At 36.0% G+C, this 18151-nt stretch overlaps 1 protein-coding gene across 8 annotated transcripts in view; it reads right to left on the bottom strand.

Moving 5' to 3' along the window:
• ROBO1 (roundabout guidance receptor 1) overlaps positions 1-18151 on the bottom strand; it is a 997335-nt gene that overhangs the window by 11657 nt on the left and 967527 nt on the right. For all 8 annotated transcript variants that reach the window (XM_036444218.2, XM_045584064.1, XM_045584063.1 and 5 more), the window contains 2 exons: positions 9299-9705; positions 6305-6457 (listed from right to left, as the gene is read on the bottom strand). In XM_036444218.2, coding sequence (XP_036300111.1) covers positions 6305-6457; positions 9299-9705 — 560 coding nt within the window. The remainder of the gene's footprint in view (positions 1-6304; positions 6458-9298; positions 9706-18151) is intronic.

Here is an 18151-nt window from a genome sequence, read left to right as displayed (position 1 = left end):
TTATAATCTACCATTCATTGATGGGAATCTCTTAACTTTGTATATGCAACCATAGGTTTTAAATTAGATAATCACTGGAATAAATATAGAATAATTTCATCTATCAATAGTTAAAGCTATATGTTAATATATTATATATAATAGTGAATTGTATATAATTCAATTTCTTATATTATAAATACAATTAAAAGATACTTAAGTATAAAATTAGGTATAAAGTTTGAAATTTAGAAAATTTATTTAAGTGGTACTATCTTTTAAAATAACTCTTATGTATACTCTAGAGAGGAGGAGAAATATGTATCCTTATGATAGTTGGTAAGTTAGTAGAAGAAAATGAAGAGATTTTAGTTTTAGGTTTTTTTTGGCTGTAGTGTGGATGATGGATACCAAAATCAAATACACAGCCTTTCTTTCTTATTAACAATAAAATTGTACCTCTTTTACCTGATTGTGTAGTTGTATACATTTCCCTATATGTACATACAGCTGTATTTCTTTTTTATAAAGTTCATATAATGCTCTATTTAATGAATTATATTATTTATTTAGTCAATCCCTACAGAGAAATATCTAGGCTGTTTCCATATATTTTAGTATTACTGACAATGATCTACTGACTATCATTTACATATACCAGCATGAGAAGCTATTGAATATTAAAATTGTGTATTGGAAATTCTTAATAGAATAGTAAATTAAGGGTCCAAGGAAGCGTCAATTTTAACCTAGTGTTTCTCTTTCTTATATTATTTAAAAATAAATTAAGCCTTATTTTGTCCCGTAGGTAGACTTAAATTTTTTTGAAATTAGTTTTCTTTTGATATTATGTGCTAAAGCTAAGGCATTCAAAAATCATTGTAATGGTCTTTGAAAACAAAAAACTTGAAGTACTATCTTATTACCAGATGTTTTACTCAGGATTCCATTATTAAAACTTTTATTTAGATTTTGTTGTTGTTAATTTTCATGGCTCACCATGTTTTTATTTTTTCATATAGAATAGCCTCAAGGTTTTATCTAAAACAGTGGCCAAAGTATAGCCAACAGCACTAATTTCCCCCAGATTCTAAAAATTCAAATGATTTTAGTCTTAAACATATATTGCCATTGTCACTGGTGCATGACTTTCCTCCTTTACTACTTAAAAAATAAATTTAAAAATAGTACTTGAAAAAGATGTAATATGAAAGCATCTGCCACACCTGCTACTTGTTTATTAAAAATAACTAAAGAGGGAGTGTTCAAAGAGAGACTATTCCAAGTTGTTTAAAGCTAAGAAACCCAACACCACCGAGTCCTAGAGTTCAGACTGAGACTGTAACTTGAAATGGGAAGAAGAGAAAGTCTAACTCTGAGCACATCTGGAAGCACAGGGAAGAGTGCCTACAGTCTCATTTCTATACTATCTGCTTTCTATACACTTAAACTGGATTGTAAGCAGATATGAGGATACTGATAAATGCCAGTATCATCAAGTCAGAAAATGTCTGGGCTTAATAGATATCAAAACTGATGATTAATACTGTTAAAAGTCTTGGTAATATATGACTCTCAAGACAAAATCTATTACAAGATGCTCTATATGGATGCTATCTATAAAAAAGGTAAAACAAATAAAAAAGAGAATCAGAGAACCCAATGGTTATTTTAAAAGTTCTAACTTCCTGTATATAATTGCTACTGTATCTAATTGATAATTATAGGGATATGCTGGGAGTTTTTATTTCTTATATAAATAGGTTACCAAATAAATTATTTTTAGATGTAATAAAATAATTAAAATCAAATCAGGGATTATCAAATATAAACACTTCTGTATTTGATATAGTGATAAATAGTACTTTCATCCAATTCATACCACTAATAGCTCAAACTGGGTTTAACAAATGGATCATAAACCTGATATATATATATATATATATATCTAGGCTCTTTATATAAATAAGTAAAGACTATTCTTTACACAAGACTCTCCAAATACCAGTATAATGCATGTAAAGTAGTATGTAAGAGCATGCACATGCAGACAATTCTATTGCATTAATTTGCTATGGAGACCAGCACTCTATTTACTTAACTGCCTAAAACCCCAAGACCTTGTAATTAATAATAAATCAAGTCAAAATAATGTCATTCCAAAGAGGGTGGTGAATTTATAATTTATGAAAAGTAGGGCTAGAGAAATAATGTAGATTTGGTTTTTAAATCAAATATGCAAATGCATTGGAAAGGGTTGAAAAGAGGGGGTGGGAAGAACCTATTAGAAAGTCCTAGAAATGCACTTATGCTTGGTTTTAACTTGATAGGATGCTGGCTGATAAATATTCATATATTTTCATCCTACCCTTCATCTGGATTAACCTTGTAAGTGGCAAATTTGAAATGAATAGATTATGCCTGTCACTGTGACTACAGCATGAAGCACTTGGCTTTGCACTGGGTTCTTCCTAGGTGCTATGAGCAAGGTATGGTCACAGTGTCACCAATCAGGGGCCAAATTGTGTCTCCTCAAAATTCCTCTATTGAAGTCCTAACCTCCATACCTCAGAATGAAACTATTTGGATTTAGGGTCTTGAAAGAGGTAATGAAAGTAAAGCGAGATCCTTAGGTGGGCACTATTCCACTCTGGTTATATCTTATAAGAAGATATTAGGACACATTACATACATTGAGGAAAGAAAAAGTAAAGACATAGGGAGAAGATGTCATCTACAAACCAAAAAGAGAGACCTTAGAAACAAAGCCTGCCAACACCTTGATCTTGGACTTTTAGCCTCCAGAGCTGTAAGGAAATAAATTTCTGTTGTTTAAACCATCTAGTTTATGGTACTTTGTTAGGCAGTCCTAGAAAACTAAGGCTAAAAGTCCAACAGAGCTGACTGACAAAAATCATTACAAATTGAAATATGGTAGCAATCATACTTGGGTAAAAACTACTGTTTGAATTTTAACCCTACTATTCTGACTTCGACCTTCACTTCCTTGCTTTGTTCATCGCACGATAGGCTTAGGGAGGATGAGTTCAAGTTCTGGGCAAGGTTACAGGCAGAACTTTCTTTTTCATTAAAGAGCCAGCCCTATGTACACTTAGTGGTTATCTCGATGCTGGCCTCGAAAACAATGCTGTTCTATCCAATTAAAAAAAAAAAAAAAGTGCACCTGGCATGGTATTGAGATTGTGGGCATATCTGGTCTCTGGCCTAAAAGGTCAGACAGCTAAGTTTATCTTCATCATTCTTCTAACGGGCTAAAGCAAACTAGAAAGCAACATTTTATCTAGGAAGAACAGCAGAAAATTCCAAACAACAGTTTGTTGTAGAATGGGGGTTTTCCTTCTCAGAACCTTTAAAAATAACTACCTGCCCCTAAAGCGGCGCAGTCGTGTAGGGTCCGCCTGCGTGTGGTGCTCTTGCGGCTGCCCCGGCCAGTTGAATAAATTCTTGTTTGCTTTTTAAAATAAATTATCAGCCACTGGTGGTCTTATTTTGAACCCAGGGTTCGACTCCACAACACAAATTACTCTCCATCATCTCAGATATAGCCACACTTTGTCCTTCTTTATGCAGTTTACAAAAATTCTAATTTAAACAAAATTTTCAAAGTAAAAATGTTACAGTCTCAAGACTGATGCATCATATTCTGAGAAGGGTTCACATAAAAAGTCTATTGACAATAATCAAACTCATCCATCATAGTTAATATATATTTAATTATTAAAAACCGAAAATTAAAAAAAAAATACCCTCTATGTTTTGCTAGTAGATTTAATTCAGATTTTAACAATTAGTAGCTCTTTCAATTATATTCCCCTTCCCTTTCTCTCTTTTTAAAAAATATATTTTTATTGATTTCAGAGAGGAAGGAGAGGGAAAGACAAAGATCAATGATGAGAGAGAATCACTAATCAGGTTCCTCCTGCATGCCCTCCACTGGGACCGGAGCTCACAACCCGGGTATGTGCCCTGACTGGGAATCAAACTGTCACCTCCCACTTCACAGGTCAACACCCAACCATTGAGCCACATTAGCTAGGCCCCCACTCTCTTTTTATATTTTTATTTTTTATAATTGTACAAATTGTATCTGTCATTGAGTTTCTTTATGAAATAGTCTGAGTATTTTTTCAGAAAATGCAGTATAGAAATTTGATAAAATAATTTCCAAGAAAATTACTTTTGTTTCAATGTCCATTGTTTCAATAACCACTATTTTTAGGGATATGTGCATTTCTTCTATTTGGTGCATTAAGAAGAATAGGCATTTGCATAATTTTAGTCAATCAATATGCATTATGTAATATATATATAAAATAACACATAGCAATGTTATTTTTGTCTTTACCAATTTAGAAGGCATCCAGAATTAAAGTTAAGACTTGTTAGGACAATAAGTATAACTGAAAAATACTTGGTTATCGAAATGCTGAAAGAAAGTGAAAGCTAAAATTTAAAAAGTAGCTTTAGTCATATTTCCATTTTGTCTGTTTTTGTAACTTCAAAGAAATAAATATCGACTTCTACATTATAACATTATACTGTGATAATTTTACATAATTACTTTAAGAAAGAAACAAATAGAAATTTTAAATTAACTTTTTGGCTTTATAAATATTTCAATTATTTCGTTATTTCTAAAATAGACTTGAAAAAAACTTGGGTGCTTCATTGTTCAGTTTAACAGTTATTATTCTTGGATTATTAAGAATTTAAAGTGAATTATTAAGCATGCTGAAATAAGTACTACAGAATGTGGGACAATACATATAGATCACAATTTTCAAGCACAGTGCAATTTGTAGTTATAAATTTATGCTATGCCCTTTAAGTTGGCATTACATTTCTTAGAGTATTTTCAAAAACCATCATTCAATGCCAGAAGCCTCTCAAACAAGTATAAATAAGAGGCAGAAAGAGCTACACACAGCTCTAGGCCAGATTTCCTCCCTTATGAATTCAACTTTGATGTGTTTACATCAAGGTTTGATGTTTGACCCAATTTTAAGTTAGGGGCATCTCTCTTCTAGATAATAAAACTAATACAACAGCTATAAAACTTGCAAAATGCCATTAGAGGGGTCCCATAAATGTAAAAGTGCTGATAGAGTTTGGTGATTTATACCTAACGCTGACCCTTCACAGAGGCAAACACACACAAAGCCACTGTAATAACCCTTCAAAAATCAGATCATATTCTGGCAGCACAGCTTCCCTGACAAAAGAGTCCTGGGCAGAAGCCAGGAGACCCTGGTGTGCCATGTCCTGCCAGTATTTAATGCAGTCTAATATCAGATATTTGCTAGTGAGAGAAAATACTCTGAGTAAAATAGAGATAATAGCACGGACAGCCACTCATTGCAAAATTACTTGTGCTCATCATGCTGTGAGCTTTGTATTAAATTTTTCTGTCAAGTGGCAGGAATCACAGGGAGAAGTGCCTCAGAAAACCCTGCTTGTAACCTTGGATAAATATCTATAATATTAGGCTTTCATATGATAATGGCAAATGATGCCCTTTTGAAAAATGGCTGACTGGTAATGAAAGTACTAATCAGATTGCGGTGGGAGAGGACCCGGAGGTAGGGAATGCTGTGACGCCTCTTCCCCCGCCCCTTCAGCAAATTTAGCAAACTTGACAAGATGGGCGAGTCGGAGAGAATTTATCTTACACGAATTTCCAACAAAGCCCTTGGGGTTGTTTTAGAAAACGAGAAGGTGGCAGTTTAATAAACGCTGGGCCACCTGAGGCACTTTCATTAAAGACTTTCTTTAGACAACATCCCAATGTTTGCATTATTCTCCTGAGCTCCCTTGTGAATGCAAGCCTTAACTCTTCCGTGAGAGTCAGAACTGTCTGTAAAGGCATGAAGGAAGATGATTCTCCTTGCCTCTTGGTGTGCAACCTAACTTGGTAACACCATAGTTAGATAAATATTCATATGAGTTGTCTTCTATTTGAATGCAAAATTCCACATGGGGGAAAAATGAAGATTCTTTGGAAGATTTATCAATGAATCTGATGAAATCTTATACTATACCATTATTTCAACTACACTGATGTCTACTTGTCTGATAGCTTTAAAAAATATTAAAAGTATACATTGCTTATCAACTTATTAGAAAACTGCAAGGACCAGAGAGGCTTGACAAAATACGAAGGCAATCATTCCTGTAAGTATTGTAAGGCTTACTGTTAATGAATGCTTCGTGTAATTTCTAATGTTAGTAGATGTATTTTCTAGTCATGAAGTGCCAGATAAATGTGCAAGGTTCATAGATGTTTTCATCGTTTCAATGGACTTACCATCTGTGTAGGCTTCTCTGCGCAGGTGTCCCGGCTGGTGTTTTGGCTTTTTGGCTGGCCTGGTCTTCTGCATCACAGCGGTGCTCATGTTGCTGTCGGTGGAAACAGGACTTGTGGGCCGAGGGCACTGGGATGCATGGAAGTGTCGGCGGCCTGAGAAAAAGAAATCAGAGCCAAGCTCATCAATAAATTGTAATAATAATAATCATGAAAACTAGAAACATCCCTAACTTTTAAAAAAAGCTTTACTAAACCATTTTAGCAAATATTATAATAAGATTTCTGATACTCTGCTTGCACTGTCCATTGGGAAAAATACTCTAAAGGCATTTTCAGGCTGTTTTTATTTTTTCCACAGTACTCTTATCCTATTAAAATTTATGGTACCTATTTACTAAAACAAAACAAAACAAAACAAAAAAACACACAACACATTCCAATTATTTTTTGCAACGAACTGCACTAAAATTGTTACATACATATTAATTAAAAATTTGCATAAAACAGTGTTGCTTTCTCAAGGAATAGCCAGAATGAACAGTACTAATTAAATCTATTTTAATTAAATATGTTTGTTATTATTTGAAGATAGATTTTCAATATCTTAATATATTCTCCAGTATCTTTTCTTAAAGAAGCCTGGTATTAACCTAACTCACATATTTAAACCTACCAAAAATACTCACACCTCTTTTTTTATTGCAAGATAGAAACTTGCAGGTTCTGGATACTTCAAATTACCTCTCCGGAGACTTTTTATTTTTCTTTGTGGTGGCAGAGGTGGGCTTTGATTATAGGTATACCTCAGAGATAATGCAAGTTCATTCCAGGCCACCACAATTAAGCAAGCATCACAATAAAAGGAGCTGTAATCTTTTTGCTGGTGGCGGGCTTTGCCTTCAGTTTGTAAAACATACATCAGTGAAGAGCAGCAATACATGGAACCACAATAAAATGAGGTGTGTCTTTATTTGGCTTTGGAGAGACAATATTCACAGGTACCAGGGATAACTGACCTTGCTGATCAGATAAGGGGCAGGTGAGTGCCCGCCTGGCCTCTGGCTGTCTTACAGAGATGCTGCATAACAGTGCACCACACACACATTTAATCCATCATGGCAATGGACATGTATTGGCCTGTATTTGAACCTTACTATTTTGATTTCTAGAAATTCCAAAGACACAAATTCAGAAGTTTTTGTTGTACCATAAGAAACTTCCAACAGACCTAAACATGTTTTTTGACTATAAATAGGAGAATCCACATATAGTGAAATCAACAATTTTAAAGGTGCTAAATGAAGCATGTAAATACTAGTAAGACATGAATGCGGCCAAGTGAGAAGCAATGTGATAGGATCATTCATTCACATTAACTTAAGTCATATGCTATGCAGCACCCTCTCCTGAAAGGAACATTTTAATAGGCAGATGCCAGTGCACGTTTAGTTCATCATAATTATGAGCCAAACTAAAACCAGGAGTTCCACTAAATTACAATAAAATATTGAACCAAACTCTCTTTAGCTATGATGGAGACTATTACGATTAAAGTTACATATCCATGAAAGGGAAAATTAGGGCTGCGAGTAAACCCATTATTTATTCGATTATATAAGGCCATCTACTGCTATAGATCCTAAGGCATAAGGTTTTTTCAACTTGAATACGATGAATTTTTAACGTATTTCTATGTTTCATTGATTTAATGAACTGAAACACACCCTTAATGCAATCTGAAAGCAGTAGTTTGAGATGTTTAATTTCATTTTTATAGAAGATTAAAAATGAGAAACAAATGCAACATATAAAATTAGAATATTATACATGTATTAGAAAAGATAAGTAGGTTTGCATCTTATTGCATTGAGCAGTTACTGGGATGGGGGGAGGAATTTTGGTTGCAGATAAGCCTGGATGAAATAAATATACATTCTACTAGAATAGGTTGAAAGATTTTAGACATGTCTTTTTGCAACATATTTTTGATAAATAATAGATAGAAATAACTTTGTGATGTGAGTTAAATTTTCTTTGAATATATTCTACACTGATAAAAATTAATGACCAATTCAATATATGAAGAGAACATAGAAAATTACCAATGAAAAGTAAAACGAAAAAATAGCAATACTTGATTTGTTGTGATAGTCTTTCTCTTTCTTGCTGACCATATTACTTTACTCTTAACTACCAGAAATACACATAACATGTATATGAATGTGTATATGTATATATCCCACTCTATTAAAGAGTCATGTGATAGATGTATGATTTAAATTATTTTAATTTAGTAACTATTTACTTTCTAAATAGGATTGGGAGTAGGAGATAAACAAAAATGGGTTAAAACATCAGAATGGATATATGGTTAATTAAAAACAGGCTACTGGCAATGAAAAGGAAAAATATATTGCTTGGTTTAACTTGAAAATTAGCAGATTAATAATATCTACTTTAAATATGGGGCATATTTATGCTTGGAAATGTTATGTCTATTACAAATATCTTTATATCTTTCCAATTAAATTAATATTCTAATTGAGAATGAAAAGAATGGGGTAAAAGAGAAACAGCCCCATCTCCAATGGTAGAGTGTTTCTCCTGGATATTAATCTAGTTTTTTTTTTTTAGAGAGAATTTCTAATTAAATGGAATAAGAATTTTTATTACTTTTTACACCTTAATAAAACCCCTATAATACACACCTCATTTAATTATTTATATACCTGAATAAATAAAAAAATATATATGTTATGACTATCCTAAAAATAATAACTTCCAAAGTAGCTTCACTCACATTATATATGATTTATTTAATGGGGGGAAAGAGATTTAAAAATCCTTGTCAAGAAAAAGAATCGAGCTATGTCATATTCTTGGGCCTTCGCTTGCTTAGGCAGAAAAGAAGAGCACAGCAGTGGGAGGGCCTTTCCATGGGGCATCACGGGGGCTGAGCGGGGCCCGGGGCGTGCACAGCGGTGCATGGCTTACCAGCAGCGTCCTGCATCTGGCGCCGGGCCACCTTCAGGCCGGCATACTCGGCGGCGGCCGCCACGGCCTGGGCGAAGTCAGCGTCGGTGAAGAAGGAGCCGTCGGAGGAGCTGACGCTGGAGCGGCCGCTGGAGATGTTGTCCTCCTCCGAGGCCGAGCCCCAGCCGTTGATCATGGACCCAGTGACGGAGCTCTCCAGGTCCCCGACACTGGAGGCCGGGGTCTGCTCCAGCCCCCGCAGCAAAAGCCTCCTGGTCTGCATCTTCGCCACCTCCATGTCGGCCTCGTCCTCCTCCTCCTCGGGCGCGTCCGTGTCCATGTCCGACACCAGCGGCCCCGAGATGTAGCCGTAGGTGTGCGGCGGGGAGATGGGCCGCGGGGGCGGCGGCGGGCTCACCGGCTGCCGTCTGCGGGGAGACAAACAGGCCTGGCTCAGCTCCCAAAGGACATGTGAACCAAGAAACTCACATACACTCAGTTAACCTTTGCTTCTGCGGATCTAATTTATTCAGAAAACAGACAGACAAACAAACAAAACTGGAAATTAGAGCATGTCTAAGTTTTCAGGCGTAAGAAATTTACCTCAAAACCAGTCATTTTTAACCACGCTGGACTATTTTTTGTTTTTATTTTTTTAAATCCTCACCTGAAGATAGGTTTTTATTGATTTTAAAGAGAGAGGAAGGAAGAGGGAGGGAGAGAGAAACATCAATTGGTTGCCTATACACTCTGCAGACTAGGGATCAAACCCACAACCTGGGTATGTGCCCTGACCTGGAATCAACGCTCCCACCAAATTAGCTACACTAGCCAGGGCCATGCTGGGCTACCTTTTGATTAAAGTTTAATAGACATACACGCAGCTATCTATAAGACTCCTCATGCTTTAGCATATGGTTAGGTTCAATTAAAAAAGGGGAAGTAATGCTTATTTTGACACTGATGTCTGTGTACTTGTCCTAAAGCATATTGGATAATTATTGATAGCTTATTATCACCAAAGACAACAGACATCAGTCCTGAAGCAGACTGTTCCATAAACATATAAACATGTTCCTTTCCCTTTCTTTAATTGCCATCCCTATCATTTTAGGTACACCAATTCATTTTGACTATAGACAGTAGAATTTTTCAGGATTAAAAATTTATACATTCAGCATATGACATAATTTCCTTTAGATTTTATTCTGTTTTTTAAAAAAGCTATGAGCTAGGCCAGTGGGGCTCAGTGGTTGAGTGTCCACCTATGAATCTATGAGCCAGAAGGTCACAGTTCAATTCCCAGTCAGGGCGCATGTTTAGGTTGAGGGCTCTACCCCCAGTGGGGGCTTGCAGGAGGCAGCTGATCTATGATTCCCTCTCCTCATTGTTGTTTCTATCTTGCTCTTCCTTTCCCTTCCTCTGTGGAATCAATAAAAATACATTAAAAAAATAAACAAGAAATGTGTATTAAAAAAAACATACTAACTATAAGGTCTAGTCAAGACATAACAAAGGGACCTAGTAGAGAGAAAAAGGGAGCTCAATACAGAACAGTTAAAAAAAAAAAAAAATATATATATATATATAATTGATATTTTACAGAAAGGAAGGGAGAGGGACAGAGAGCTAGAAATATCTATGAGAGAGAAACACCAATCAGCTGCCTCCTGCACACCTTCCACTGGGGATGTGCCCGCAACCAAGTACATGCCCTTGACCAGAATCGAACCTGGGACCTTTCAGTCTGCAGGCCGACGTTCTATCCACTGAGCCAAACTGGCCAGGGCCAGAACAGTTTTTAAGATGTGATGGCAATTGTTCAAAGAAAAACGTTTTGAGCTTTTCATCCCAATGAAATGAGATACTTCAACAAATACGTTTTATTAAGACAAATGTAAAAGCATTAACAATAAAGGATTATTAAAATACTATAATTAACTTACTTATTGAGCACTTACTTTGTAATTAAGTATATTTTACATTGTTAACTCATTTAATTCTCACAACAATTTGCCAAACTACTTCTTTTATCATCATTTTATAGATAAGGATATTAAAATTCAGAGGAATTAAGGACCTTGACAAAGTTTCCACAACTAGTATGTATCAAATTTAAAATTTAATACCATATTTCATTTCCAGGTCATGAACATCTTCTAGGAATATTACATATATTGTATATGGACACATACATATATATTTACATATATATGCATATATGTCATTATATATATATACACTATTTTTATTTAGAGACTCAGAGTTCTTAAATATAATGTATTAATTGTTATTTGTGGGTGGTTTCTAATGCATCTGTGTGTGGCACTAGAAGGAAATTTAGTGAGCTAAATTTGAAGTTATTTAAAAGATTAAATGGATAATCGTTTCAATATGGAGTGTGTTATACACACAGGAGGAAAACCTTTGTTTAATTTAAATTGCAATAAAATACCATCCTTAAATGTTAATTTACAGTTCTTTGTCAGCATGCACACCCAAATACCAAAGAAACCCCTTTCTTAAAAGGCATATAAGACTTTTCAGCACAAAGGGGGCTATTTTGACAATAAAACAATGTAGAAAAGCCAACTTCACTATGAAACGATGCCAGCATTGTTGTATTTGGGTAATTCACATTCTGTAGAGTAAAAACATCTTCATGTTAAACAAGGGCTGGCTTTTAACTATTACCATCCTGTGCAAATCATCTGTAAATAAGGCAAGCCCAAGGGATGTGTGATGATAAATATGTACAGTTTGAAATATGTAATATATTCAATTTGAAAACAAGAAGCAATTTCAGGATGCTATATTCAAGTGGGTCTTGCCACAAATGACCCTCAACCTTCTATATTCCGCCTCCCTCCCCCCTTGCCAGGGGTTTCGACGTCTCTGAAATAATGTACAAGTAAACAACTGTGGATCACAACACACTAGGCTCCTCTAAAAATGATGCCTTCATAACCATGTTTAAGAAAAGAAGGAGACAATGACTTTAATTTCTGAAAGCAGGTGTTTATATAGTTCACCACATACCATTTACCAGGTATAGTACAAAGGGAGGGGGGGGATGCATAACTTTTTTTAAAAAAAAATATATATATTTTATTGATTTTTTTTACAGAGAGAAAGAGAGAGGGATAGAGAGCTAGAAACATCGATGAGAGAGAAACATCAACCACCTGCCTCTTGCACACCCCCTACTGGGGATGTGCCCGCAACCAATGTACATGCCCTTGACCAGAATCGAACCTGGGACCTTTCAGTCCACAGACCGACGCTCTATCCACTGAGCCAAACCGGTTTGGGCAGGGGAATGCATACCTTTGAGGCTTTTTTTCTTAAACTATTGTTGCTTCAATACTTTATTCCATAAATAAATATTACTTTTACTTTTCAATATATATATATATATTTTTTTTTTTATTATTATTATTATTTTTTACTAAATATCAATTACAATAAACTCAGGAGGACCAGACACTTTTGAAACAACATATGTAAGTAAGTTTAATTATATTATTTTCACAGTTATTGTCTGAAAGAGGGATGAGATTACTATTATTTTAGTCAGCTAGTTTATCTAGTTTTAGACAAAAATGGAATGTCTTACAGGAACAGTAGAATAGCAAAATTTCAATATCATAGTAATATGCCTGAAATATTTATCTAATTAAATGTTGCAGTATTATAATGGTTTTAGTTTATTAAAATAAATCACATTATTTATATATGTCCTTAATAAACATCCCAATGTTCTTCTGCGATGAGAGCCTATCAAAAGGAAGATAAACAATCCAATCAAAAAATGGGCAAGGGGCCTAAATAGACACTTCTTGAAAGTGGACACACAGAAGGCCAAGAGACATATGAAAACATACTCAAAGTCACTAATTATCTGAGAGATGCAAATCAAAATGACAATGCAGTACCATCTCACACCTGTCAGGATGGCTATCATCAACAAATAAACAAACAACAAGTGGAGAAAAAGGAACCCACATGCACTGCATGAAGGAATGCAAACTGGTATAGCAACAGATGGAAAACAGGATGGAGTTTCCTTAAAATACTAAAAATAGAACACCCATTTGACCCAGTAATCTCACTTCTGGGAATATATCCCAAGAAACTATTGATAGAAACACCAATCAGAAAGGATATATGCACCCCTATGTTCATAGAAGCACAATTCACAATAGCTAAGATTTGAAAAACAGCCTAAGTGCCCATCAGCAGATGAGTGGATTAGAAAACTATATATATATATATATAATGGAGTACTATGCTGCTGTAAAACAAAACAAAACAAAACAAAACAAAACTCTTACCATTTACAACAGCATGGATGAACCTGGAGAGCATTATTGCTAAGCAAAATAAGCCAGTTCAAGAAAGATAAGTATCACTCGAGCTCACTCATTTGTGGAATATAATGAACAACATAAGCTAACAAACAAACATAGATCCAGAGAAACAGAAGCATCAAACAGACCACTGTCAAACCTCAGAGGGAAGGTAGGGGAGGGTGAAGGGGAAGGTGGGTAAGAGATCAACCAAAGGACTTGTATGCATTCATATAAGCATAACCAATGGACACAGACAGTGGGGGGGGGGGTGGTGAGCGCCTGTGATGGGGGGCAGGAGCTGGCGGGGAGAGGTCAATGGGGGAAATAGGAGACATGTAATATTTCAACAATAAAGAATTAAAAAAAAAGAGGGGGGGGGGTGGGGATTTAGTTCTATACTCCTGAATCTGGATGGATCCTGTGGCTTCTCTGACCAATAGAATGTGAAGAAGTGAGACAATGTTAGGAATTCAGCTAAATAGATATGCTCCTTGTCTGGATGGGCTTACTGTCCAGTGGAGGAGACAAACAATTAATTAAATATGCAATGATAATGCGGTGTTCATGAAGCTCCTTGACAGAGGTTGTCTAGGGTATAGTGGGAACTCACAAAATTGGCTCCATCTCAGGTGGGACATAAGAGAATTATTCTGTGGATAGCATCTGCCACTTAATCTTAGGTCTAAAGGATATACAAGTGTTAGCTCCAAAGAAGAGAGGGGTAATGTGCCAGGAAGATGGCACGTATGAGGAAAGACCTCAAGGTGGATGAGAATACTGGCCATCCAGAAAGTGCAAGAAATAAGAGTGAAGCAACCAGAAGGAACAGTGGGGAAGGGGGTGGCAATGGGTAAGGATGAGAAGGCACATATAGATCAGGTCACAAAAGGCTGTGATTGCCATGTTAGGGAATCTTGCCTTTATTCTTAGGGAAATGGAAAGCTACTGAAAGATTTAAGCAATGGAGAGACTTAATCAGTGTTGTGTTTTAGAAAATACCTCTGTACAGTCTGCAGCAGGAAGTTGCAATTGAGGAAGGAAAGAAACAGGGCTAGGCAACAAGCCACCTACAGATCATTACAGAGATACGGGCAAGAGAAAATGGTTGTCAGAAGTAGGAAAGTGCCTTCATCACTGGAGATACATGTATCGCTCTGAGTGACATTTAAGTACTAAAAATGTGTCATAACGAGTAAGGGTCTGATGCTCTAGAGCACATGTGTCAAACACAAGGCCCGCGGGCCAAATCCGTCCCACCAGGCCTTGCAATGTGGCCCGCACCGCGCTGTCATCACTGCACTCCGCTGCGTTTCCATCACAATGACAGTTCATGACTGTTCAGTAAACCATTCGGCCCGCGATTTAGGCTGGATTTTAGATTTTGGCCCCTTCTCTGACACCCCTACTCTAGAGTGAAATCTGTAGAGAAATAGGAATTAATATTTTTAATGAGTGCGTCAGCAGAGAAGTGGCAGGTGATGGGACACAGAAGTCACCTACTGAGGGGCAGGTATCCAGAGAGGTCATGCCTTTGAGAAGAGACCCTGGAGTTAACTGGAGGCGGGAATTGCAGCACTGAATAGCACTGGAGAGGCAGGCCTGACTTAGCTCTATACTCCTTTAAGAAACTTTAAATAAATTCCAACATTAAGGAACTTTAATTACAGTGCACATTTGCTTAAACTGCATATCTAAATAAGAAGTTATTACATGGAAAATACACTGTTTAGTGAAAAAAGTAGCTTATATAATAATGGCATCTCACAAAATCAAAGCAGTAAGTATGTAGAAAAATGAAAAACAACTCTTTACTGAGGTCTTAACAGTGATTATTTCTGACTACATAGATCATTAGTATTTTTATATTTTCATTTTATATAACTTTATTTTCAAAAATGTCTATAGAAACCATGTAGCTTATACTTTCAGCATAAAAGAATGGTAATAGTATTTTTAATAGGCTTTTATCTACTTTTTATTAGTGTCCCATGTTATTTCCAGCAACAATCCTGGAAATAAATTTAGTATCTTTCTAGACTAAAAATCATACTTTTTTTTTAAAGGTTGAATTTAGTCAAACAATTTTAAGTGTATTTCTCAATTACACATGTCCACGTGGAGTATCCATCCCCCTAAAACAACAGGGGTAGGTCAACTACAAACTCTCCTGTAGTATCAGATTCCATTAATCAAATAGTTACTGAAGAAAGCTTTGTGGAACTTAATGACAGGAATAAAACATTAGATCTTCTGTCAAAGAGCTTTTAACTTAAACAGGGAAACAGAGATACAAATAGCAAATGCTAATGCAACTGGAATCTGATTAGAGTGATAGCAGAACTGTGAACAGACCATTGTAAGAATAAAGAAAAGGACTGGTTCATTCTGCCGGGCAATCAGAGGAAGGTTTCACAGAGAGGTACATTTAAAAAGGGCTTAGAAAGAAGAGAAGGGCTTGCCAGGCAATCAAAGAAACAGCATGTGCAAGACACATGCTCTTAGTGAGGACACTAAGCAAGTTGACCAGTTGGTAATGGGCATGTGAGGCAGAAGTCCCTCCTGCTAGCTCCGGAGCAGCCCTCTGTGGGCCGGGGAGTAGCATTGCTCACCTGGATGTTGGAGAGTTTCAGACAAATTCAAGGGATTTCAAACAGACAAGTTAGAAAGGTGTATGTGTGCAGGAATTGGAAGGGTGGAAGGAAGTAAAGAGGGAAGGATTGTGAAAAGCTTTGAATACCGGGCTAAACAATAAGACTTAAATCTGAATGGGGAGTAATGTTACCAGACCTGTGTGCAAAGGAAGACGTGGAGCAAGGACAAAAAGGGCAGAGAGAAGAAAAGTGAAGTCAGATCAAAGATATGACAGTGTTTCAAAGGATGTATAGACAGGGTCTGGCCCTGCCTCTGTAAGAATGTTAACAAAGGAACAAAATTAAGATATATTTTGGAGTAGAACTGAAAGGACTGGCCACTAGTTTAATTTGAGGAATGGTAAGAAGACAGTAGAAAGAAGTAAATAGTGGGATAATTAAACTGATTTAAAAATGAAGTGTGTGTGTGATTGTGCAATTTTGGCTATGCCTTTGTCTATTTTATTTTTAATATGCTGGTCAGATAAATAAGGATTGATAATTCTAAATCAGATAGTTACAAAAGAGGAGAAAGAACACATTTAAAATATTAAATGCAAAGAAACATTTTGGTTTTAGACACATGCAGTTGGAGATGTCCAAGTGAAAACATCACAGTGCTCACTAATATTGCAATAGGTCTGCACAGAAACTAATATAACCACCCTGGCTGGCCTGGCTCAATAGTTGAGCACTGACCTATGAACCAGGAGGTCATAGTTCTAATCCCAGTCAGGGCACAGGCCTGGGTTGCAGGCTCAATTGCCAGTAGGAGGAAGGTAGCATATCAATGATTATCTCTCATCATTGAGGTTTCTCTCTCTCTCTTCCTCTCTGAACTCAATAAAATATATTTAAAAAGGAAACTAATATAACCAATAGAATATTATGTAGCAACATACTTAATAATTAAAAAACAAAGCAAGAAAGGAAGAAAATATCTCAGTGGTGCTCAATAAGAAGAGCTGGGCTGGCTAAATAAATGTGAAAGCCATCAGAGTGTAAGTAATAGTTGAAACTAATGATGGAGTGATAGCATAAGGGTAAAGGCAGTAGGGAACTGATATTTGTTGAGTAGTTACCCTGCTTCAGATACTTCACATACATAAAATTGCTATCACTGAAGAAAGCTTAAGTTTGATAACATACCAGAAGCCTTTAGATTGGTCATTAGGAGGTTAAGTTCAGTAGACTGATGGCAGTAGAATGCAATGGGCTGAGTATGAATGCGACCAAAAAGACAGAATCGATTACACAATCCTAAGGTATAGAAGGGAAGAAGAGCATGATAACTGGAGGTGGTGAACAATAAAGAGAAAGACGGGTTGGAGAAAGAGGAAAAGGCTGAGAAGTCAAGCTACATGAAGGGAAACCAATTTTGTATTGTTTTGAGGGAGGTGGAGAGAATGACATAAGGGACAGAAAAGGAGAAGTTTGCTAAGAAGATATGGGGTGTCAATTGTAACACAGAAGAGAACGGTGAGGAAAGGTAACTGGAGAGAAGAAAAGAGGAATGCTATGGTATTTCACAGCTAACAGCATCTATTAGCCTCTCATTTGTTTTGAATAAGAGAGACAGAGATAATTTGTGAGCTTAATAGGGAAAAGAGATGCCTTATTTGATCTTAATTTTCATGAAATTTCATGAGTTAATAATATTAAATTTAAATGTGTAACAATCCAGCTTCCCCTTTTGTCACTTGGCAAAACAGCTACTTCTTCTATTTTAGAAAATATATGATTTGAATTTTGTAATAACCTCTTACTAATAGAATAGTTCATAAACATTGCAAGTTCTGTTTCAATTGACAACATTCAAGCAGCATAAACCAGAATTTGTTATTAATTCAAGGACACTGAAGGGAGATCTGAGGGAAATAATATACTCAGTT

The sequence above is a fragment of the Pipistrellus kuhlii genome, unplaced genomic scaffold, assembly GCF_014108245.1.
Source record: "Pipistrellus kuhlii isolate mPipKuh1 unplaced genomic scaffold, mPipKuh1.p scaffold_m20_p_2, whole genome shotgun sequence".
NCBI lineage: Eukaryota > Metazoa > Chordata > Mammalia > Chiroptera > Vespertilionidae > Pipistrellus > Pipistrellus kuhlii.
The sequence above is the reverse complement of the archived record's forward strand: the minus strand, read 5'-3'. Positions and strand labels throughout refer to the sequence as shown.